The sequence below is a fragment of the Botryllus schlosseri genome, chromosome 15 (genome assembly GCF_051294905.1).
Source record: "Botryllus schlosseri isolate E-star chromosome 15, Bs_hap1, whole genome shotgun sequence".
In the NCBI taxonomy this organism is placed as follows: domain Eukaryota; kingdom Metazoa; phylum Chordata; class Ascidiacea; order Stolidobranchia; family Styelidae; genus Botryllus; species Botryllus schlosseri.
This window is the reverse complement of record NC_137250.1, coordinates 22,548,063-22,572,470: the sequence shown is the minus strand read 5'-3', so window position 1 is coordinate 22,572,470 and position 24,408 is coordinate 22,548,063. Positions and strand designations below refer to the sequence as shown.

Genomic DNA, 24,408 nt, shown 5'->3' with positions numbered 1-24,408 from the left:
TGTGATACGATTGTTGATATACAATATTCTTTTGAAATCACTACTAGTTGCTGACCGGGTCAGCCCATATATTCGGGTTTATTTCAGTATGAATATGTTTACGCACCCCGTGTGATCGAGTAGAAATTTATGACACTGTTTCCACAGTAGTAGCCTAACGTAGACTACGTACTGCTTTGATCGCATCTGGGTCTAGAACCTGTTATTTTTGTTCCTAGCACATTCGCGTGAAGAGGGTGGAATCGGGCAGCCCGGCCCAGGAAGCCGGCGTTCAGGTCGGCGATCGGATACTGGCCGTCAATTCGGAGAGCATGATCAACGTCCATCATAATTCCGCTGTCGCCTCGATTCGGAACAGCGGCGTTGAAGTACTATTGCAAGTCGAACGAAAGTTGACCTCCACGGCAAAGAGAAGATATTCAAAAGTACGATTTACATTCACATGTTGACCCATTTATCATTATCTAACATGGTCAGCAGGTGAACCATGGCTTATATATTGTAAACATCTTGTGCCTTCCAATTATCCAATAAATACAGCAGCGTGTCCACAATGCCAAATTTTTTCAACACTAAGCTTTTCGAGTGACTCTAATCGGGACTGAACAGCAGTAAATACAGTTAGCCAAATTCGACTTCTGTCGTTATAGTGTAATAATTACAAGAAAACAGATTTGCGAACGGCATATAACAACACACAGTATGACGATTATTTTGCCTAAAAAATTACTAAATTATGCCTTAATCGAAAATTTTTGACATATTTTTTACCTTAAAAATATTTCGAAGAATCAAGTGGTTCCTTTCTGTTTTCTGCATTACCGGTATCTGATTCGAACTGTCACGGCCTAGTGATTTCACTTGGTTGAAAATGGTATATGATTCGTAATAATTGAACAACGAACAACACTATGAAGTAGGTTACAAGATTTATAATGTAAGATGGGAAGTTCACCGTCGGTTCAACCTCTAACGCACCACGACAATGCAGTTTGTGAAATTTTTAACTTCGTTAACAATTTTGGCAATGTAGACTGATTTTTTAAAGCTTTTTTGACTAGTTAGAAAATATTCCCCTAGCTTTTACTCCTTTGTTACTGACCAAAGATCGTAATGTTAATGTTGTCGCGATACTTCCAGAATAATTCGGCTCCGAGATCGCGGCCATCGGAAAGCGAACAGGCAACGTCAGCCAAACGCAAGCCTTCGACTGGTCGGCAATCTACTTTACCGGGTTAGATGAACTTACATGAGTTTAGTGCGGTCTTATGCAGATTGTGGTCCTTACTTCGTGGCTATAAACTTTTTGCAGCAATGAAAAAATCCAACCACCCCGGCGCCGTGAAATTACCGTCCGCGTTGGACGCACGATTCCGGGCTTCCAGACACAGGATTATGAGCAGGTGCGTTTATTTTCGTGGGCTCTGGAATGAGTCCAGTAGAAGTGAATGTGCCAGTCGGGGCTGTAACCAAGACACAAGGTCCCGCGTCACAAGCTAATTTTATAGTTTCGACTCGAGTTGAGTCCGAGGTCGAGTCATTTTATTCGCTGTTCAATTTTGAGCTTAAGACATGTTCAATCTAGGGCTCTTCAAAAATGACTTTTTTTCTCAAATCGTACTGGCTACTTGATAAAATTGTTAGGTTACCTAATTTAAGCCTACACAAAAAATTTGGTTCAGTTCCAGCCAGTAACCGCTTTGCTACAGGAGAAGAAAGTTTCTATTTATTACATAAAATTAAATAAAAAAAAATTTGAAAATTTTCTGTTCACCCCATGAAAGTGTTAGGCTGTCTATAGAAATGATGCTCACCAAATTTGGTTCAATTCCAACCAGTGGAAGCGGAGTTATTGCCGTCGAAAAATTTGGATTTGAATAAAATAGTATTTACGGTGAGCACAACTATAATAAATAAACAAAGAATCGGTCACCGTAAATACTATTTTATTCAAATCCAAATTTTGTGTGTAGGCTTAAATTAGGTAACCTAACAATTTTATCAACTAGCCAGTACGATTTGAGAAAAAAAAGTCATTTTTGAAGAGCCCTAATGTTCAACTCACTTTTTTAGAACTCTGTTGGGTAGTATCGAATGGCTCACATCCATAGAATAGTAATTATCCTCTGGTCGTATTTTACCAATAACAGTACTGATAGACGAAATACCAATATTGTGGTAACTTACTATATTCTACTCATTTACAGAACTGACATCACTCCCGAAGACGAAATTCCCTCTCAAGAAGGATTACCGCCTAGTGAGTGTTATGGCTCTTTGAGCCGTTTGGATTTTGTGCGTAACTCGTGTTTGACGCCTGTTATCATTCATGTTTCGTCTGAAGATTGGGAAGCGTTCAAAGACAGGCACGGCAGAATCTATTACGTGGATCACGTCAACAGGACGACGCAATGGAATCACCCCACGGTAAGTTTTTCTGTTTTTTGTCACTTTGTATCAACGTCAATATCACAACAAATAATAATATAATCATGTTAAAGGAGATAGTTTTTGGGGGCACGCTAGCAACTTCATTTTTCTGGCACTGTGACTATTTTCTGACATGTGACAAGCCAGTCAACAGTTTGAACTCACCAAAAATAGCGTTTATTATGGCTTTTACTCCATGCCTGGGCCCTGTACATTGCCGTGTAATGTTTCTGGTTTCATATTCATCAACTGGAATGAATCATTGTTTCTCTAATGCTGCGCTAACAAGATTTAGAATGAGATATGTAATGTTCTTTCCAATTCTCTACTAGTTGCTGACGATTAATCCTGACGAGCGTCAGCAGAAAATATGCGGGTTTATTTCAGTATCAATATATTATTCAAAATTCTTTCTCCATTTCGAACTGATTGATAAGAATTGGCCAAAAATCTTTGAGCAGTATAGATTAGGTAGTTTGAACGTTTGACTTATGTATGAATGTATATTATATTATTTTTCATCAGTTATCTCCGATGCCCACTGGAGAGGAGTTTCAAGGTCTCTCAGACGTGGTTGACGGACAGCAGATAGTCCCAGGGGCCGCGACCCTGCGACGCAGGAATTCGACGGAGGGCGATCGGAATTACGAATCCGCGATGAAAAGGTGACTTTCAGACTTGATGTTTTTAGATTTTAGTACGTCAGAGTGGTAGTTCATAGATTTCCACGTAGATTTGGCCAAAAACTGGAAAGTAGAAGCAATCTAACGCAATACCCACTCAAACAGTGGATGTAGTAGGCTTTCAAATGATAGTTCATGCTCATAAGCAGGGCAAGCTTGGTTCACGATACAGTTCTGCTGCAACATTTTCAGGAAAACTGCAAATGTGGCAGCGTAGGAACATTTCATGAATTACATTAGAATGACAGTTAGAGCAAAGACACATTTAACAACTTAGATTCGAATTGGATGGCTCTAATTGTATAATTAAATAACTAGCGTTATCCAGCGATCCAAATCTGCAAGGACGAAAGCGTTTTTTCTAAACCACGTTCACCCGCATCAGGTATCAGAGCATCAAACGAGCCATGAAGCGACAAAGTCGGGTTATCGGAGAGGAGGAGGAAAGTGAGCCGTCCCGGGCAGATGCGGTGGCTGACGGTGGGGCACATGGGATACACTCCCCGCTTCCGGCAGGTGTAATGGAGGAGGATGATGAGACAGATTCTCCAGGTAGGCGTTACATTCCTGCGATGAATCGAGTCAGGACTTGACTCTAGTAAAATTTGAGTCAATTTTTTGACTTGCTCTACTAAATTGACAAACTTGACTTGACTCGAGTCTAATTTGAATAAACTTTTACACGATATGACTCGACAAATTTGAATCCGCTTTTTTGTGAGTCTTCATTCGAGTCACTTTGCAAAAATGTCTTTACTCGACTTGAGTCGGCATTTCGGAAATTTCAACTTGACTCGACTAGACTCAAAAATGTGTGCTTGACTCGAGTCAAAATTTGAATCAACTTTTTCTCACTTGAATTAAGTCGAGTTACTTTACAAAAATGACTTCACTTCACTTGACTCGGAGTTTCGGAAATGCGGACTTGACTCGAGTCAAATTCGAATTGGAATTTTTACACGGCTCAAATCGACTCACTTTGCAAATTGACTCATCTCGAGTCAAAATCTGAAATGACACAATATGTCTTGTGACTTGCTCCCAGCACTGTTGTGAAGTAAATTTTATGTTTTTACTTTAGGTACAAATACTGTAGCTGTTGATTCTGCGACAGCGGATGACGCTGCCGACTCTGGCGCGGCCTCTCAGGACGCAACTCCTAGAAAAGATAACGCTCTTATATCGCCTGGATGCAAATTCCTAACTCATCCGGGATTCCGAGAACTTTTGGTTCAAAATGTGGTAAGTCCAACGATACGTCATTTCCAGTAACGCGTTTAGCTTTGTATTACATGTTTCATACGATTCGATATGACTAATCGAGTTTAAAGACTTCCACGGTGGAAAATAGTATCGAAACTATAGTTCTCGTTGATAAATCATAGCTTTTTCAGTGGCATGGAGTGTATTATCTTCTTTGCCAGTTGTATTTCTCGGACTATAGCCTGCTTATCCTTCATCCAACTACTTCCCTTTGTGAATCTTTCTTACAATCTACATGTTAAGACATTTCACTAGCTGCTGACACCATGCTTTCATTGCGATATATTGCAGGACGCGAACGCTGCATTCCAATCCAGTTCAGTATTAAAATACATTATATCGAAACTGTCTCGCGATCCCGCCAATTACCTGCAATACCAACATAACAAGGAACTCGTCAAGTTCATTAACAAGTAAGTTTCGATGTCGTGTGTCTTGTTACAGCCTCTTGGTGTTTGTAAACAATTTGCTGAAAAACGCGACTTCAATATTGCGTCCAACAATATCTCGTTATTGCCAACTTTGTTTTGTATCAAGCTTGTCAACTGACTTTCATGTGAGTCTGAGTGACTTGACCCAAAACGACAATGTTCTCTAAATTTGAAATTTTGGGTTATTAATTATATCAATTATGTTCTAGTTTCGCGTTGACGTCGCAAGATCTGCCTCAGGGCTGGGAAACGCGAAAAGATTCGACCGGAAAAGCCTTTTTTATTGATCACAATTTGAAGCTTACCACATTTATTGACCCCAGGTCGGTATTACTAATATTCGCTGATACGGTATATGCAAAAGCTATGGCGTCTAGCTTAAAGCGCATTTATAAAACTTCACAGCGTTTCACTTCACAATATTCATAGTTTTAGAAGATTTATAGTTCTGAGAGTCTGTGGACTTCCGCGGTAATTCTAATGCGTGTTTCTCTCTTTTAAGACTTCCTCTTATTGAGAACCGGCCTTCAGAATCTGAAGACGCAGACAGTAATCTGGCAGGCACTTCGGTGAGGGAAATAAATGACTTTTTATGCGAAAAGATCGACTTATTTAGCAGTTGTTTCATGGTCATTACTCATTAATAGGGCGATTTTTTTTACCTAAAAAAACTGAATTTTGACCAAATTTTGACCTCGAGTATGCAAATTGGGTGTTTTCGAACATAATGTTAAAAATGTACTCTTTATCTTCATTTCTGGTTGGCATTGTCTGTCCTTACAAAGTAGTTTGGCCTGAAAAACCTGAAAAACTTGTAAACTGATAAATTGTCACCTGAAAAAAACTAGCATTTTAACGAAATCTGGCCCTATGAAGAATTCCAGTAGTTACATCACGTATTAGTAGAAATAATTAAAATTTGTTGAAGTACAACGAACAATACTTTCCTATATTCTAGGGTAGAAAGTGTCTGTCCTTAGTAAGTAGCTTACCAAGAATGGAGAAAAAACATTCGACAGCAGCAGTTGTTAGCTGACAACACTGAAGTTGTGCGTACACTGCTGGTGACGCACCGTGTTGCTTCATTCTGACAATGGTGTCTACATCATAATTTTTCATCATGCGCTTCTCGATATAAGAACCATTGACATGTCAAAAAAATCGCCCCACTCATTAATTATTAGGATTAATACTCGATACAGATTTGAGTAAAAAATGCATCAGTATCGTGAGTTACTGTCTCCAACTATTTGAAAAGCTTTTGTCCCACTAATTCAGACCGTGGAGTCGCGGGGACCTGTGCAATCACCACTGGTCTCGGAACAGCCGCCACCCATACCACCGCGGCCAGAACGAACCCTGACCGATGAATCGAGCAGAGTGGTGCCGCCAAGTAACACAGAGTGAGGAAACTTGATTTTCTATATCAGACTGAAGGCTACTCATGTATCGTAAGATAGCTGTGAGCAATTTTTAGATACCGTCTGTTGATATACAAATGTTGTTTCCAATTCTCTACTAGTTAGTGTGTCAGCCGAAAATATACGAATTCAGTTCAATATGAATATGCTATTCAAGTGAACAGTTGTGTCGAAAATTTAGCAGACCTGCATGTAATCGAAACATACTTTAATGCTCTTATAAAGAACAAGTTCTTCATTACCGACTACCTCTGGTTATAATTGTCGATAACCAATTTTCCAGCCAAACGTCTGAATCCCTATCCCAAGACATGCCGACCGCGTACAATGAAAAAGTGGTAAGTCGCCAAATTCAGTTGAGTAACATCGCAGATTTTAGCTTCGTTTCCTGTTTGTAGGTGGCCTTCTTGCAACAGCCTAACATCGTCGAAATATTAAAAGCCAGGCATCCAGATGTGGGCACAAGCGATTCCTTGAAAGAGCGAGTGATGATTATCAGAACGGAAGGTGTCAGCGCTTTGGAAAGGTGAGCATACGTTTGATTTGCGGATATACGATGTTCTTCCCAATTCTCTACTAGTTGCTGATGATTACCCCTGACGAGTGTCAGCCGAGAATATTCGGGTTCATTTCAGTATGAATATTGAATATTCTTTTCAAATTTTTAATTATCCTATTGTTTTTACGCTGTTTTTATGGTTTTTTTTTGTGTTTAGGTTATCGTACAGCGTCAATCTCACGATAATGCTGAGTAAATTTGAAGACGAAATCATGAACTTTGTTCCTAAGGTAAGAATGTTTTGTATTTTAAGTACTTCCATTGCATTCATTACATTATTACATTCATTACACCAAATTTCCAAACCACCTATTTGCTCCTCCACCATTATAGCTTCAAAAACTTTTAAAAGTGCCCTCCTTTTTGGATCTCAGAATATTGTAACCCTATAAACGACCATCGACCAATCAAGCTAGTCGCGAATTTTTTAAATACAGTCGTTTGCACAAGTCTGATCATGTCGCCCTGTTATCTTTACAACAGAGCACGTCAAGCAGGTCAGTGCTGGCCGAAACGTCTCGAAATATTAATTCCACGCACCAGGGATCTCCGGGACCTACCACAAATGAAATCACAAAAGGTTTGTAATTCTTGCGTGGCGCTCGCGGAGCTTGTAACGTCCTACTTTTGACAGCTATCACACGCTCGCGTGCGCCTGCTCCTTATAGGAGAGATTTCGAGTCGAAATTGCACAATTTCTACCGAAAGCTGGAAGGCAAAGGCTACGGGAGGGGTCCCAATAAAATCAAGTAAGTTGCAGATATAATTTTACTTTATGCGTTTTTTTTTTCAATCATTGCTAACAAAACTTTTAAGGCATTGCACACTATGGTCGGTCAAAAATTACTTTTTTATTCAAATTTTACTTGCCTAAAAAAACCCATGCTCACCGAATTTGACTCAATTCCAACTAATTTGTGTGGCGTGTGGGTAAATCCTACCTGAACACTCTGAAAAATTAAAGTATTTCATTACTGATCACCTCTGTGGGAATGTAGCATAGAGAGCTTACGTCATCTGTTAGCCTCGATAATTCCAATGTTTATGATGCTGACACAATTGTTGATGTGCAATGTTATTTTTGATTCTCTACCAGTTGCTGACTATCGCCCCTGGCGAGTGTCGGCCGAAAATATTTGGGTTTATTTCAATATGAATACAGTATTCGTTTGAATGTAATGTTTGTATCTCTACAAAGAATGCAAGTTCGGAGGGACCACATTCTTGAAGACGCGTTTCAAAAAGTGAAATCGCTCTCGCGCAAAGAACTTCAACGCAGCAAACTCAACATCTCTTTTGTCGGAGAAGAGGGCCTCGATTACAGGTTTGTCGATTTTGCGTCGATTTCGGGTGTGTGTGATGTCATAATATGTGTCTTTTGCAGCGGTCCTTCTCGGGAGTTTTTCTTTCTTGTGTCTCGCGAGCTGTTCAATCCGTACTACGGGCTTTTCGAATATTCAGCCGTGGACACCTACACGGTTCAAATCAGCCCCATGTCGGCGTTTATTGACGATCCTATGGACTGGTGAGTGAGAAAAGGTTTTCCTGTCTTGTTCATTTCGCGTCCGATAGGGCCGCTCAAAACGCTGCACACCAGATTTGCGCAATTTCAACCTGAAGAAGCTTTTCTCTAAGAGAAGAAATTTTTGGATTTATTAAAAAAAGATTAGACTTATTTCAACATTACTGGCTGCGCCATGAAATTATGAGGTTGGCCAGAGAATCGGTGTGCGTAAAATTTTTGCTCAATTTAAACCAGTCAAGTTATTGCAGGGTTGTAATGATTCGAGTCACGATTTTCTGATGACTCGACTTGACTCGAGTCATTTTCTGAAAATACGGAAATGACTCGACTCGAGTCAATCTGTGTATTGACTCGACTTGGACTCGAGTCATTGCGCATGACTCGGGACTCAGACGGCCAAGACCGCTATTTCATTGTAATTTTGAAGAATAGTAAAGTAACCACGCTGTAGATATGTGACCAGAAACTGTTAAAATTGAGGAAAATTAGTATATTTTTACTGCGAACCGTTCGATATCACCAAACAGAGTTAGAAAAAGTGGTTGTAACAAAACTTTGACTCGAAACTGAGCAGTCAACACAATGACTTGGACTCAGACTCGAGTCATAATACCATGACTCGGACTCGGCCCGCTGCTCGCTGACTTGAACTCGAACTTGAGTCGGTAGTGAATTGAAAATGACTCGACTTGACTCGAGTCAAAACTATGAAAGTGTGATTGACTTGTGACTCGGAACCTTGTGACTTGGTTACAACCCTGAGCCCGAGTGTCCAAGTGTAGCAATGACTGTGAAGGCATTCAGATAAATGCTTTTTGGAAATGCGTGCTAATCTGTATGCCATATTTTTTTAATTAGTTTTATCTGTTGGTGAGGATTAACAGCAGCTGTATCTCTTCAGGTTCCGATTCGCAGGCCGCATCATCGGTCTCGCTTTGATTCATCATTATTTACTGGACGCCTTTTTCACCCGACCACTGTACAAGGCCCTGCTCCGTGCCAAATGCGACATTTCCGATCTTCAGTACATAGACGAGCAGTTCTACAATTCTCTCATGTGGATGAAAGACAACGACATCACGGACGTTCTGGACTTGACTTTTACCGCGGACGAGGAGGTTTTCGGACAGGTCAGATTGATTTGAGACTCGTCTGAAAGAGTTTGACATTAGGGCTGTTCAAAAAACCTTTTCCTTCAGATTTCACTGGCTACTTGATAAAATTGTTGGCTGTCAGTAGAGATGATGCACACCAAATTTGGTCCAAATCCAACCACTAGAAGCGAAGTTATTGCAGTAGAAAAATTTGGATTTGAATAAAATAGTATTAACGGTGACTAACTCTTCAATTATTTATTATAAAATCATGGAATTAGAAATTTTTCTACCGCAATAACTTCGCTTCTAGTGGTTGGATTTGGACCAAATTTGGTGTGCATCATCTCTACTGACAACCTAACAATTTTATGGGGTCGACAGAAAATTTTTGAAACTTCATTTTTTCATGATAAATTCAAAACTTTCCACTGCAAGAATCTTGCTTCCACTGGTTGGAATTAAGCCAAAGTTGCTGTGCAGCGTTTTTTTAACCAACCTAACAATTTTATCAAGTGGCCAGTGAAATCTGAAGGAAGAGTGTATTTTTGAACAGCCCTATTGGACAACTAGAAAGTTTTCAGCTTTCCAAGTTAGATTAGAATGATAGCTACAGAATTTTCCCTAATTAGTACACAATTAGGATTATAGCATCATAGCTTTCTCCCGATTAGATTACAATCCGAAATATGCGTACACAGATTTTTCCACATCAGATAAGAATTAGAGTTATAGCTGCATAGCTTTTTCTCCAAATTAGTTGACAATTGGAATTGAGCTACATAGTTTTTTTCCTAATTACATCTGGATTATAGCGCCACAGTTGTTGTTCTTCAAATTTTTTTCCAAATAAGATTATAATTAGAATTATAGCTGCATAGTGTTTTTCCTTATTAAATACGTTCCGAATCATAGCTTCATAGTTCATAGTACAATTAGAATGACTTGAGAACAAAAACAACAAAAATTGCTGCTTTCGCTTGTAATTAAGTAGAAATTTATGTCGATTCTTCTACTTATTATTCTTCTACTTCATCTTCTACTTATCAACTCTGACTGTCTTGGCCGCCTCTGGTTATATTACTCGATGTATTTCGCTGTCTCGTTTTACACGTTCAATTTTGACGTTTGTAAACATTCCTTTTGCAGGTAGTCGAAAAGGAGCTGAAACCCAACGGCAAAAACATTGTCGTCACGGAGAAGAACAAAAAAGATTACATCGAGCGAATCGTGAAATGGAGGGTGAATCGAAGCTGCAGAGAGCAGACCAATCAAATTGTTCGGTACGTTTGAATTCATGCAGATGTGCGTTCACCAGAACGTCAAATCTTCACAATTCTTCACACTGTTGATGCACAAAGTCCTTTTCAATTTCCGACTAGTTGCTGACAAATTATGATAACTTGTGCGATGAAATCTACCAATTTAATTAATGTCTACAACATCTGTATTGCAGGGGTTTTAACGATGTAATCGACCTTCGGCTAGTGTCGGTATTTGACGCCAGGGAGTTGGAGCTGGTGCTGTGCGGGACTGCCGAGATCGATCTCAACGATTGGAGGCAGAATACGGAATACAGAGGAGGTACATGTGATAAGATTTCTATCTTATAAGTGCACGCAACATTATCATGTTAGATAGAGTTGCCTTATTTTGAGAACCTAAAAAGAGGGCACCGTTTACAAGCTACAAAAAATATAATTTGGAAATTTTTGCGGAGTATGTTAAGTTTCTGGAAAAAAAAATTGGATTTCTTTAAAACGAAGTGCAAAAACTCCTAAAGGAAGACGTATGGTAATCCTGATGTTATCGAGATACGATGACATTTCTGACTCGGTCGGTGAGATTGCACGGCCATTAGAGAGCGCATGAACCTAACATCGAGGTTGTGACCGAGTCGCAAGGCTCCGAGTCACGAGTCAAGTCGAGTCATTTTCAATTCACCGAGTCCAAGTCATCGAGCAAAGGTTCGAGTCCGAGTCCAAGTCATTCTGTTGACTGCTCAGTTTCCAGTTAAAGTCTCGTTAAACCCACTTATATAACTCTGTTTGGTGATATCGAATGGTCCGCATTTATAATATACTAATTTTCCTCACTTTTAACAGTTTCTGGTCGCATTTTCGAGTACCAGTACCAATAGCCGAAATACCAATAGGGTGGTTACGTTACTATTCTTCGAAATTGCAATGAAATGTCGGTCTTGGCTGTCTGAGTCTCGAGTCATATGACGTGGTTCGAGTCATTCGCGATGACTCGAGTCAAAGCCGAGTCAATACACAGATTGACTGGAGTCAAGTCGAGTCATCAGAAAATCGTGACTCATGTCGAGTCATGACTCGAGTTATTACATCCTTGCCGTGATGGAAGTATTTTACTCGGTGTTTGGCACCATATATCAAGACCACTTTTTGTAGTTCAATTCTTTCCATTTTTCACTCCACCCTAGACGACCAAATCTACTTTTTGAAACTGCTCACCGGGGTAATTTCCATTTTCTACTGTGTCGTCTTGAAAATTGCTGGTTCGGCGGGTAATTGTGTATCGATTTTTATGGCGAATTTCAAAACGATATCATATTTCAAGTTGTCGAATACAAATCCATTACTTTACAGGTTACCACGACCTCCATCAAGTCATCCAATGGTTTTGGCAAGCTTTGGAAAAGTTCGATAACGAACGTCGTCTGCGTCTTCTTCAATTTGTCACCGGTACCAGCAGTATTCCTTACGAAGGGTTTAGCGCGTTACGCGGCCCCAACGGACCAAAGAAATTCTGCATCGAAAAGTGGGGCAAGGTGCATTTTCTGCCGAGGTGAGTGTCACGCGACAAGCTACGTCTCTTGTATATCGTATATTAGGATTGTTCAAAAATAGCTTTCTTCTTCGTATTTTGCAGACAATTCAATAATATTGTAAGGTTGGCAAAAAAACTGGCCTAATTCCAACCGGTAGAAGTGAAGTTATTGGAGTACAAAATTTTGGATTTGAAATACATAGTATTATTAATTTTAGATCCACCCACCGTTAACACTACTATTTTAAATCTAAAATTTTGGAAATCGATAACTTCACTCTACTGGTGGGAATGGAGCCAAATTTGCTATTAATCTTTCTTTTTTTGAAACTGAAAAATTACGTGAGGTTGCCGGTAAAATTTGAATAAATAATTTTGTTTTTTTAGTAACTTTGCTTCTACTGGTTGTAATTGAACCAAGTTTGGTGTGCAGCGTTTTTTTTTGCCAACCTGGCATTTTTATTTGATAGCTAGTAAGATTACAAGATAAAAGGTAATTTTGACCAACCCTGCTGACCCAGTAAACAGATCCTTCAAGTTTCTCTACATTTGTATGGTCTATGAAAGTTGACGGTGTTATTTACTGAATACTATCACTTGAACAGGGCGCATACGTGCTTCAATCGGGTCGACTTACCCGCCTACCCCTCGTTTCAAGTATTATGGGAAAAGCTCACGATAGCGGTGGAAGAAACGAGCACTTTCGGAATCGAATGAACGTCGGAGAAAATAAGTGCAAAGCAACACGGAGTGATGCAAAATGTTCGATGTGCGCCATATTGCGTTCTCGGTACCTTGTTGCCCCGAGCCATTTCAGCAACGTCATTTACACTCGACCTACACAAGCCCCTGTGCAATCTCACTGCTTTAATACTGTTCGGAGAATACTATTGATCAAAGAGTCCAGATTTGGGCTGGGCTAAATGAGTGTTAGGCTTTGAATATCCCTCATTATGAAGTTACGGCAGTATGGATGATGCGGAAAGTTCGAATATGTACCTTTTATGCGACCACAAATAATATATTGCCAGTTCTAGGTGACGTTAAAGATATTTTGGTGTATTTTCGACAATGCCTATTTCATTGCACTTTGCGACGATGCGTTGAGTTGATCACGACTCCACAGATGTGTCATTTACAGTAATTTACGTAGCTTAAGTCTTAGTGGCAAGAAGCATATAATTTCAGTGCTCGAAAAAATCACGATTGCAACTCAACTCGAATTATTGGGATCAATACTCGAATCATTGTGTCCAGCCCTAATCCCTATCAGAAATTCAGACTGCTGTCCCAATTTTCAAAATCCGATTACACGAAACCCAGGTGTCGTTTTCCCTGATATTTCACCTCGTAATTTAGGACAACTGAATATGCCAGACGTATGTAAAACTGGAACTGTGGTTCCTTAACCTGTGTTGAAAATGTAGTGGTTCTATTTTCCTACTGTTTCGTACAATGTAGGTTTTGTTGTAACGTTTATTATGACGGGTTGAAGTTTTTGTTCCCGACGATCAAGTCAATGACAGTTTTATGAAGTTAGTTATATCTGGTTTGCCGCATTTCGCCTGATTATCATTTTGTTCCTGTTGTTAAGCACTAAAGCGATCTGCATACCAATTACGATTTGAGGTTTTAAAATTTGGTTGAGATTTCTTCAACAAGGATGTAAGCTTACCTATATCGTTCACATAGTATCAGCAATGCATTCCGTTCAAGTTGAAAATGTGTTCGCGTTCTAGTTCGTTGTTTGAGATCCCGCGTACAAACGCGAGTCACATGGAGCTTGCCCACTGTGAGACTGATTACCTTGTACATAGTACCACGTATCCGCCATTTCGTTTATCATATTATGTGCAACTTGCAAGTCACGAGCACGACACCTTCTTTCATATTAACTTTCTTTCTCTCGATTTTAACTCTCTGCGTAATGGAAAAAATAAATTAATGATTAGTATTATTGATCATATTCTGATAGGGTGTTTATAAGCGGCAGAAGCGTGAACAGGATCAGCAAAGTGCCGTGACACCTGAGGCCAGTCAGTAACAGACTACTTTTCCTTTTAAAGTACTCCCTGTAGCGGTCTATAATCATATTCAAGTCGAGGGTTCCCAACCTGTATGCCTTTTTCACGGGTCCGAGTCCAAGTCATTGTGTTGACTGCTCAGTTTGCAGTTAAAGTTTTGTTAAACCCACATTTAATAACTCTGTTTGGTGATATCGAATGGTTCGAATTTATAATATACTAATTTTCCTCACTTTTAGCATTTTCTGGTCGCATTTTCAAGAACCAGTACCAATATACGAAATTCCAAGAGTGCGGTTACTTTACTTCTCTTCGTAATTACAATGAAATGTCGGTCTTGGCCGTCTGAGTCTCAAGTCATGCGCAATGACTCGATCCAAGTCGAGTCACCAGAAAATCGTGACTCGAGTCATTGCAACCCTGTGCTGAGCGAGCTTGATTTTCGTTGCATTTCAAGTTTGCACGAATTCAGTAATTCTCATTCTAATTCTGATCCAATTAAAAAAAAGCTGAAAATTTTCTAGTAGTCAAGACTTTGGTCCCTTCCTGACACAAGTAAGATGCATTGCGGCCGCTGAATATATATTTGTCAGAAGTAGAGTGAGAACACATGTCAACACTAGACTTATTGCAGGCAGTATCACATAAGCAATGTTGTGGGTAGTGCTTCATGAAACCATGTCCTCCCCAACCGATTGCGTCTCTACTTTCAGTTTTTTGGGTTGAATGTAATTTCCCATTCCGGCTGCTCTTTCCGCTTCTTCTTGAGTATACGGTTCGGTACGGAGCGCTTTCAGCCTCCTTTTGTGAACTTTTGTCTTGAAATGGCTCTTCAGAGCTTGGAGATCGATGAAGTGCCTCCTGTCAAATTACATCAGTGGCTCTGCGCAATACTTGAATATTTCAAATCATTATCCATCAAACCCAACACATGAATCGTTTCAGGTCAGACTTGGACAAATGACATATCTAGTTTTTTTAGTAGTTCTGGATATAGAAAAGTGAGCATTTCTAGCTGCTTATTAAAAAAATATTAGTTGTCAGAAAACTAGAGAACATGCGTAGTCGTTTCGCAGGAATTGTGATACTGGCGTTCTGTTTTGTGATTGCTAGCTCAGAATCATCACTACTAACTTTGGGGTAGTCAGGGGTGGGTTATGGGGTCCAGCAAAGTTGTAAGCTATGGTAATATAATACGAATGTTATCAAGCGTACAGAAAGTTGAGAGCTTAAACATAGCACAGCTCAAGCTATATTATACATACAAGTACTTACGCGCAATGTAAACAATAATTCTGTCCTCTTCCCGGTAAATCATCATCCAACGGCTGATTTAGTAGTTTTTCTCTGTTTTTCGGACCCATATCTTCGTGAATTTGATCGACGTCTTTTGTGGTTCGTTTGGTTTTCCATCGTTTTCCATAGTTATTGTGGCACGTACTCCGTTTTTTTCCGGAACCCTTTGTTTTCCCGCTGTTTCCCATTATTAAATTCGTGCAAAGATGCTCAAATCGACTTTCCACACTGCAGTCCTAATATCTAATAATACCAAATGCCCGAACGAAATTATACACACGTTGAGATGAGTGATGCGTATTTCGCGAACAGACAACATAACAATGGTGTGTCGGGAATCCGTGAGCAATGGTGCCAACGGATCCGATCGAGTGAGTTGAATTATGGAATGTGACTATCACATTCCATAGTTGAATTCATCATTTTCAAACACCACAAGATTGCGATACTGATACAATGGAAAGTCGCAACGGAGACGAAATGACTTGGAATAGTATTTCGGTCAAACACACCTTGGACTGCAGATAGTGAAAAGCATGCACAAAGAATGAAAAGTAACTGGAGGTAGCATAAAAATGATCAGCATGAAGTGGCGTGCGCCAGTTCAGTAAGCTAAATCGAAATGTCAGCCGCGTTAATGTCCGATTATCTCAAGACTAGTATTCATTCATTAGAATCTGTTTGTATTTTGTCTTACCTTGAATGTTGACATGCTCGACAGCTTTCGGATTGCCGACGAATTGCTGCTTTGCACCGCATTCGCGATCCCGTCATTATTGAATGTAAACATTCGATACCATCATACTTAAAAGCGTTGTGTTGTCTTATGTCTTGTACTGTCATCAATTTTATGACGACGATTGTACGTTGTACCTAACCTAACCTGTACTCTGGTGCTTCGTGATAAGCGTCATTAAAAGTTGGATATACTTTTAACTAATCAGTAGACTATTTTAGAGAGAGAATACTCCTCCACCCATTCAGCAATCGTGGTAGTTGGTACTGGTAGCAATGCAAATTACAACAACACCACAGTGCAGGCTATTTCAATAAATAACTTAATAATTTATATCACCGTATGACCATAGTAATAATATGCACTGTAAATTTCTATGATATGACATATTTGATTCAATTCCAAAGCGAAACGATGCCGACATCGCTAGGCAGCAGAGATGAGGAGATGACTGAGATTAGCAATGCTAGGAACCTACATCATGAACTACGGTATGTTAGTAAAATGTAGGTGTCAGCGAGTCAGATTGTCATTTATGATTTATTGAATTTTTGTCAACTCAAAACACCACAAGATTGTGATATACACTAGTCACAGTAATTGCTGTATTTCTGCGCAGTACGCAGTGATATTGTAGTTGATTGTCATAAGTTATGAGCAATAGGCCATACCTACAACAACGTAACAGTCTGTTTCTTTGAGTTAAGGCTAACGCAACTCGTTAACATTAACACATGCATTCAATCAATCAATTGATGTTTTCATCGATTCAAAGATACCGTAACATTATGATATGAAGAGAGATGGGATGTCCTATGTAATTAAAACTTGGCATTAATCTCAGACTATTATCAGTCTTCGCACGTCATAAGTTATCGTAAATGGACCGATATTCTTGTCTGGTCTGAATACTGTGATAAAAATTGGTGCTCACCAAATGTTTCATTAGTGATAACTTATAATGATGATTAGTTTTTTTCAATGATCAATTCAAAACACCGTACGATTGAAATAGAATAGATTGTTAATAAAAATGAATAATGGAAATACAAGCCGTCGAACCCTCTATTTTTCAAGCGTCGCATTTATTGCATAACAATTATACCATGTCGGTCAGACTATCTGAGCAAAGTGCCTGCTTCTAGAATTAAAGTCTATTTCTTTGCATCCTGAATTTCTGAAATATATCTCTACTATTGTAAGTCTATTGTAATATACATTATATTGATGGTGTTCATATTTTGGACAATGTTTCAGATCTCTTACATCACAATTTATGTCAAATTTGTATCTATCAACGGGTTCTGAATTATTTGAGGATCTCAAAGTCTCCCGAATGAATTGGAATAATGAATGTACTGAGCAAATATGCCATTGCTGAATTTACCGAGAGGTGCTCGCCTCGACAGTACTTGGGATTATTCGACAGCGTACCATACTCCTGTTACGAATGTGGTCACACGTGGGAGCCGTCTTGCGTTAGAACATGGATGATTTGTTTTCACCGGGCTTTCCCATTTTCGCTGAAACTTTACATTCCGTTATATTTAATTACCGCTATGATGCAGCTACGAGATCGAAATGCAGACCGGAAAAAAATATTCAAAAAGACGATTATCTCGATTTTGCAATCATCGTTCTTTTTGGCTATGAATGGAACTTATTTCTTGATGGCTATATGCACGTACCGTGCTATTTTTGGTAAATTCCATGGTGTATACGGGTACGTCACTGGGTTTGTGTCATCGTTTTTAAGCATTATACTGGAAAGAAAATCGCGACGCGGAGCTCTGAGCATATATGTATTTAACCTTGCTTTGGAAACCTTGTTTAAGATGTACGTCGCTAGAGGTTGGGTGCGACCAGTCAAACATGGTGAAATCTATCTTTTCGCTCTTTCAAACATGCTGTATTTAAGTCTGTTTCGTGCTGGTAATTTACCGCCTACAATTCAAAATTTGTTTCAAAAGATAATCGGTGTAGAGGAAACAACTCATTCGACTAGACCTGTTTCCAATCCAGCTCAAAGAAGAAATTCTTTGGTTAATTACATACAAACTCGTTATCAACAACTGCTTGATTATTTAAACTTGATTGGTCCAAATGTGCAAAGCTGTCATCATCGTGGAAGTTGTTTTGGATATATCTGTCATGGCGCTGTGAAATATTTTTCTATTGGATACGGCTTACAGATTTTGACACGGTATCGTTCTGTAATCACAGCCATAATAAAACTGAGAATATCATTGCTGAAACCGGCTTTATCTGCATTCTCAATTCCAAAGTTTTTTTGTGCCTATGTCACTCTATTCCGCGTCACCAATTGTCTCCTAAGATGGGCGTTTGGTGGGGATCATCCCGCAGTATTTGGTGCGTTATCGGGATTATTCGCTGGTTTTTCTTCTGCTTTATACCCTAGTACCACAATCAGCATGTACGCAGTTACCAAGATGATGGAAATATTGGTTATGAAAGCTGTCGCCAAAAATTGGTTGCCTTACATCAAGCATTTTGATGTGTTATTGTATAGTTCAAGTATGGCCGTAATGTTTCATGCCGCTATGCTGGAGCCTCATAACATCCGCCCTGGGTATTGGAAATTCATGATTTCCTTGAGTGGGAATTGTTTTCCTCTTGTATTTAGAATACTTCTTGACAAATTCGGTACGCATGCCTCAAAATTGTACCCGAATTTTGTGCCTAATGTTGATCCAGCATTGGTTAAAAGTGAAGAAGTGAGGCAGGCATTGGCATTTTTTGGAAAATGGCCTTACACCATGTAATTGTGTCAGGGATTGTTCCGGTATATGTGTACAGTAGTGCTCAGAAGTTCGGCAATTTGTTATGGGAAATCAATTTTCTGTACATCATGATTACGGGTGGGCGAGATCGAGTATCACCCATTACGACGACCTAAGAATAAGAATGATATAGAAAGTTCAAACTGTACATTTTCTGTGTCGTTCGCCACTCTTCAGTGCCCAGAAAGGTACTGATTGCCTCGTGTGAATTTAAATCACACCGCACCTGATATGACCTTTCCTAATAAGGATGAAGTCATGGATCTTGGAATTATCACCATTTAACAATTACATAAAATACCAAATATATATGCAATAGATATTTGAGCATGAATATATGCATTTGATTGTGGTGTTTCATGATTATATTTGCAATGTGATCTCTTTCAAAGCATTTGTGATTTTAACAAGTCAAAAACTGTGAAAAATCTACATGTTGTGGCTGGTGTCCTCAGTATAGGGCTACTCAGCAACTGAGGGCTCTATATACTCCGAAGTAGTGTCATCAGTATGGGGTTATTCAGCTACCGATAGCTCTTTGTACTCCAAAGAAGAGTCCTCAGTATAGGGATACTCACGCTACTGACAGTTCTTAACCCTCTGAAGAAGCAACAGGCATACTATGATTGTTTTATTCATATTCTTGAGCTGACTGCATATGGATTCACACAATACAGAAAAAATTTAATGTATGGAATTTCAGTGATCAGGGTTGTAACATACATGTGCCATGTGCATTCGATAAATCTGTACAGCTCAACATCATAATGATGAGGAACAGAATAGGTGAGCCAACAACTGTATGATTAATCACAGTAGGCTTCCACCTGTGATATTCTATGTAAGCACAGGGCATGGTTATCAATGAAGAGAAGGCAAGAATATTCAACCATATTATATACGTAGGCTACCGTACTTTGCAGCAAGTGAATGCACCACTTTAACGGCATTAATCCACTTCTTGATTGGAGCTAATACAATCTGTATCCGGCAATGTTAGCGACACATAGAATAGGAATATTTGACCATTGATGCTTCGTATTAAATTTGCATGAAAAAACTTTGCACGTCACCATAATATCATAAACAAAGATTTAAAAAAAGAAAAATGGTGTCCATAGAGCGGCACCCAGCATGGCCCCGGCTGCCACACCCCACATCATGCCGTTCCCTCTATAATAGTATGGATCGTCATCTCTTATGACATGTACCACTCTTGTGTTTGGGTGAACGTAGTATGGCTTACCAGCGGTAGTGTATAGAACTTGAACAGGGCCGTAGTTAGGGTAATAATATACAGGCCCTTGTTGCTGAGGATACTGTGCTCCTTGTGGTGGTGGTTGATGTGGATACACCCCGGGAGGCACGCCGTATGGGTATTGATTTTGGGGTAAATTATGGGAGAACTGTTGTACGCCTTGTGGCGGTCGGCCTGGTTGTAGTCCTCGAGCTCTTGCAGCCATTGGCTGTTCGACCATCATTTTCCAAGCCAAGCATTCATCGCCATTCTCAGCACACACGATAACTTCTTCTTTATCTTTTGTTACAATCGACATTAAACAACCGAAATTGTGTCCGGACGGTGGTTCCACCGCGCATTCAAGAGCAGTTTTGATGTCATGTCCGTTGAAATACAGATTGACATTGCCGTGTTTTTCCCGTTTCGCTTCGTCGTCGTAGTAAGATAGGTTCCCGTCAGCGTATAACACAAAGTAGTTATTTTTCCATCGCTTTAAAACGCTGCTTAGCCGAAGAAGGTATCCGCTTTTAACTTGTGGTATCGCCATGGCGTTATCACTATGATATATATCAGAACCGTATCGCTTTACTCAGTCTCTCAGCTCACTCCTCAGACCTGATTCGATTTATTTGTTTATCATATGATCCGGGTTGGTCACGTGCGAAGGTCACATGATATGATGTCAATCACATCCCAAAAAAGCTGCAAATTGACCCTGCAATCTGCTAAGCTTCAATTCAATTTATTGCTAAAATTTCATCATTTCAATAAACCATAAGACTGCGATACAGTGAAAGATAGTAAATTGTCTCTAAACGGTTTGGAGTAGTGGAGAATGGAGATAGCGTATTGGTGAGCGTCGGCGCCATCCAAGCAAACGGCGCGGGTTCGATTCTCGCCGTCGAAGGTTATTCTGGGCTCCGCGTCCCCCGTGTCGTTGTTCTTACGGCGAAAAAACTCCAGAAAACAGACCCGATAAAGAAAGAAAAAAGCAGGAAATAGGTTCTAAAAAAGGACCGGTGAAGAAAGAAAGAATAACATCGAAGAAGACTGTGAAAACGGGCTCTTGCTCGAGGTGGATGCCAGTTCAAGAGACCCCAACTAGATGGTCGTCGGCATCCCCGTATCTGTTCATTACATCGCATTGTGTGTCATGTAGGCTATATCACATCGTACATTGTGTGTGTGTGTCTTGGGCATATGAAAATATAATCTGTCGATTGATTGATTGATAAATGATACTAGTCAGCAATGTTCCCTCCAAATGCGCTGTGCTGACACGGTCTCTGCGCACAGAAAATCTAAGTTGAGCACAAAAAATCCGAAGATATGACCTTTTTTATAGTCGTTACGCACTGTTGTCCATGTCCAATAGGGCTGTTCAAAAATAGCTTTTTTTCCTGAATTTTGCTGGCTACGTGATTAAATCGTTAGGTTGCCTCAAGACACGACGCACACCAAATTTTAATTCAACCAATAATCGCGGATTTCGTACAGTTTGAAAATTTAGAACTTACCCAAAGATGCAAAAAATTTTTTTTTCAAATTTTTCTGTCAAGTCCATAAAATTGTGCTGTCTTCAAAGACGATGCAAAACAAATTTGACTCAATTCCAACCCGTAGAAGCAGAGTTATTTGAGTTTTTCGATGATAATTCTTGGATTATCCACCGATCAAGGATAATCCCCGAATTATCGAAGAAAAACTCAAATAGCTCCGCTTCTAGGGGTTGGAATTGAGTCAAAATTGTTTTGCATCGTCTTTGAAGACAGCGCAACAATTTCATGGGGTTGACAGGAAAATTGGAAAAATAATTTTTTTTTTTACATCTTTGGGTAAATTCAAAATTTTCAAACTGCAGGCCTACGAAATCCGCGATTATCATCATCATCATCATTGGTTTATTAGCAATTTTATCAGTTCAATACACCACAAAATGCGATACAATGAAAAGACAGGAAGATGTCGAAGCGACAAGGAGTAGTCTATGGAATCTGACACCCACCTTGGCCTAGGCGATGTAAAGAGGAGGCATGCACACTGAATGAAAGTAAAGAAGATAGTATAGAAAAAGAATGCGACAAGAAATAGGGCGGCATGTCATGGGAAGCGAGATCGATAGGTCAGTCGTTGTCCGGTAATCTTGAGGATGGACTGTATTGGTTGGAATGAATTAAAATTTGGTGTGCGTCGTTTTTTAAGACAACCTAACGATTTTATCAAGTAGCCAGCAAGATTCACGAAAAAAGTGTTGTTTTTTTAACAGCCCTAATGTCCAAGGGTATGCGAAGTGAGCAGGTGAGTGAGCGCAAACTCGTCAAAAATAGAGGTAACATTGCTAGTCAGCCTTCGGTATTACCGGACCACGACCTGACATCGATATCGCCGTCCGCCACATGCCACCTAATTTTGACGCTTTGCTTTTTATATTCTCTGCTTTACTTTACATTCAGTGTGCATGCCTCTTTTTCACTTCGCCCGGGCTAAGGCGTGTGTCTGATCCCTAAGACTACTCGAAGTCGTTTCGACACCTTCCTATCTTCTTATTGTATCGCAGTTTTGTGGTGTTTTGAAATGATGAAAATAAACTGATTGATTGGTGTTCGAAATCAGACAGTCACCTGGCCTCTACGATGTAAAAAAAAGGAGACATGCACATGCACACTGAATAACATAATATAAAAGAAGAGGATATATTGAAAATATTGTTCGTATAATTTACGGTTAGTATTTACGGTGGGCACACCTATGATAAATAATTGAAGAATTGGTCACCGTAAATACTATTTTATTGATAATCAAACTTTTTCGACGGCTATAACTCCGCTTCCACTGGTTGGAATGGAACCAAATTTGGTGAAAATCGTTTCTATAGACAACCTAACACGTTCATGGGGTGAAAAGGAAATTTTCAAATTTTTGGTAATTTATTTTTATATAATAAATAGAAACTTTGTTCTCCTGTAGCAATGCGGCTACTGGCTGGAATTGAACCAAATTTGGTGTGTAGGCTTAAATTAGGTAACCTAACAGAAAAAAGTCATTTTTGAAGACCCCTATTGTGGAATAGTCTTTATTTTCCCTGCAAGCCATACGTAGGCCTATATCGCTATATCAAGACTTCTAGTTTCGCAGTAAGACTTCACTCAAATCGCACATTGCGCTATATGGGCAGGCGGCAAAATAAGACTTTACCGTTCGATTCACAAATGACGACGACGAGGTGAACTTTCTGGAGGTATAGCTGTGGAAATCGACATATTTAAGAGGATGGTGCGAAGCAGGGAAACCAAGCTTGATCGTAATGCAATAACAGCGTTTGATATTTTACGGTGGTTGGCAAAATCACACCGCGATTCGACACCATATTTATGCTCGTGTCGAAAACTTTATCTGAACATTGGTGTTTCAATTGCGAGCAAAACAAAGACGATGCAAAACAAATTTGACTCAATTCCGACCAGTAGAAGTGGAGTTATGTGAGTTTTTCGATAATAATCCTCGTATTATCCTTGATCGGTGGATAATCCGAGAATTATTAACGAAAAACTCACATAACTCCGCTTCTACTGGTCGGAATTGAGTCAAATTTGTTTTGCATCGTCTTTGAAGACAGCTCAACAATTTTATAGGGTTGGCAGAAAAATTGGAATTTTTTTTTTTAATTTTCCCTAATAAATTAAATTTTTTAATTGGATATGCGGAGGCTTATACTTGTTAGAATTGAACCAAGTTTGGTGTGCAGCGTTTTTTAGGGTAACCTGACAATTTAATAAGTGAATGGCTGGAATCCGGAAAAAAAAGTTATTTTTGAACAGCCCTAATGTGCATTGGTATGGAGCCATGCATGGTACGCAGATTTCGCATACCTTCAATATATCAGATTATCGGATATTTCCGCAATGGAGTGATAAGTCTTGCCACAATGTCGTAATGTCTAATAGGCCTATACCCAAAAATTGATAACGTTGAATTGCCCTTCTCTCTTCTCTGGCTACGGGCAATACGAATTTGATTTTGTTCCGGAATTTCGGACCTGTGGGACTTCGCCAAAAAGTTGATACGCCGTTCCTAAATTTATCCTATAATGTTCTTCACATACTGATGCAAAA

General features: G+C 39.5%; 4 protein-coding genes across 9 annotated transcripts in view; 2 read left to right on the top strand and 2 right to left on the bottom strand.

Annotated features, from left to right (window-relative positions):
• Window positions 1-14,156, top strand: part of LOC145457877 (E3 ubiquitin-protein ligase HECW2-like) — a 33,083-nt gene extending 18,927 nt beyond the window's left edge. For all 6 annotated transcript variants that reach the window (XM_080336172.1, XM_080336170.1, XM_080336169.1 and 3 more), the window contains 24 exons: window positions 219-425; window positions 1,141-1,234; window positions 1,313-1,403; window positions 2,208-2,260; window positions 2,345-2,427; window positions 2,956-3,095; window positions 3,499-3,665; window positions 4,195-4,355; window positions 4,668-4,789; window positions 5,017-5,130; window positions 5,310-5,376; window positions 6,086-6,210; window positions 6,512-6,566; window positions 6,627-6,754; window positions 6,945-7,017; window positions 7,271-7,367; window positions 7,422-7,536; window positions 7,986-8,111; window positions 8,172-8,312; window positions 9,214-9,442; window positions 10,556-10,689; window positions 10,863-10,990; window positions 12,019-12,217; window positions 12,805-14,156. In XM_080336172.1, coding sequence (XP_080192298.1) covers window positions 219-425; window positions 1,141-1,234; window positions 1,313-1,403; window positions 2,208-2,260; window positions 2,345-2,427; window positions 2,956-3,095; window positions 3,499-3,665; window positions 4,195-4,355; window positions 4,668-4,789; window positions 5,017-5,130; window positions 5,310-5,376; window positions 6,086-6,210; window positions 6,512-6,566; window positions 6,627-6,754; window positions 6,945-7,017; window positions 7,271-7,367; window positions 7,422-7,536; window positions 7,986-8,111; window positions 8,172-8,312; window positions 9,214-9,442; window positions 10,556-10,689; window positions 10,863-10,990; window positions 12,019-12,217; window positions 12,805-12,916 — 2,961 coding nt within the window. In that variant the 3' untranslated portion in view covers window positions 12,917-14,156. The remainder of the gene's footprint in view (window positions 1-218; window positions 426-1,140; window positions 1,235-1,312; window positions 1,404-2,207; window positions 2,261-2,344; window positions 2,428-2,955; window positions 3,096-3,498; window positions 3,666-4,194; window positions 4,356-4,667; window positions 4,790-5,016; window positions 5,131-5,309; window positions 5,377-6,085; window positions 6,211-6,511; window positions 6,567-6,626; window positions 6,755-6,944; window positions 7,018-7,270; window positions 7,368-7,421; window positions 7,537-7,985; window positions 8,112-8,171; window positions 8,313-9,213; window positions 9,443-10,555; window positions 10,690-10,862; window positions 10,991-12,018; window positions 12,218-12,804) is intronic.
• Window positions 14,157-14,788: 632 nt separating this feature from the next.
• Window positions 14,789-15,828, bottom strand: LOC145457881 (zinc finger protein 593-like). The gene is made up of 2 exons (XM_080336179.1): window positions 15,499-15,828; window positions 14,789-15,084 (listed from the first exon to the last, which is right to left on the bottom strand). The coding sequence occupies exons 1-2, from the start codon at window positions 15,705-15,707 to the stop codon at window positions 14,892-14,894; spliced, it is 402 nt and encodes a 133-aa protein (XP_080192305.1). The 5' UTR covers window positions 15,708-15,828; the 3' UTR covers window positions 14,789-14,891.
• A 267-nt stretch (window positions 15,829-16,095) lies between these two features.
• LOC145457879 (transmembrane protein 135-like) lies at window positions 16,096-19,488 on the top strand. Its single transcript, XM_080336175.1, has one exon. The coding sequence runs from the start codon at window positions 17,605-17,607 to the stop codon at window positions 19,036-19,038; it is 1,434 nt and encodes a 477-aa protein (XP_080192301.1). The 5' UTR covers window positions 16,096-17,604; the 3' UTR covers window positions 19,039-19,488.
• A 588-nt stretch (window positions 19,489-20,076) lies between these two features.
• LOC145457880 (pleckstrin homology domain-containing family B member 1-like) lies at window positions 20,077-20,912 on the bottom strand. The gene has a single exon (XM_080336176.1). The coding sequence runs from the start codon at window positions 20,841-20,843 to the stop codon at window positions 20,151-20,153; it is 693 nt and encodes a 230-aa protein (XP_080192302.1). The 5' UTR covers window positions 20,844-20,912; the 3' UTR covers window positions 20,077-20,150.
• Window positions 20,913-24,408: the final 3,496 nt, after the last annotated feature.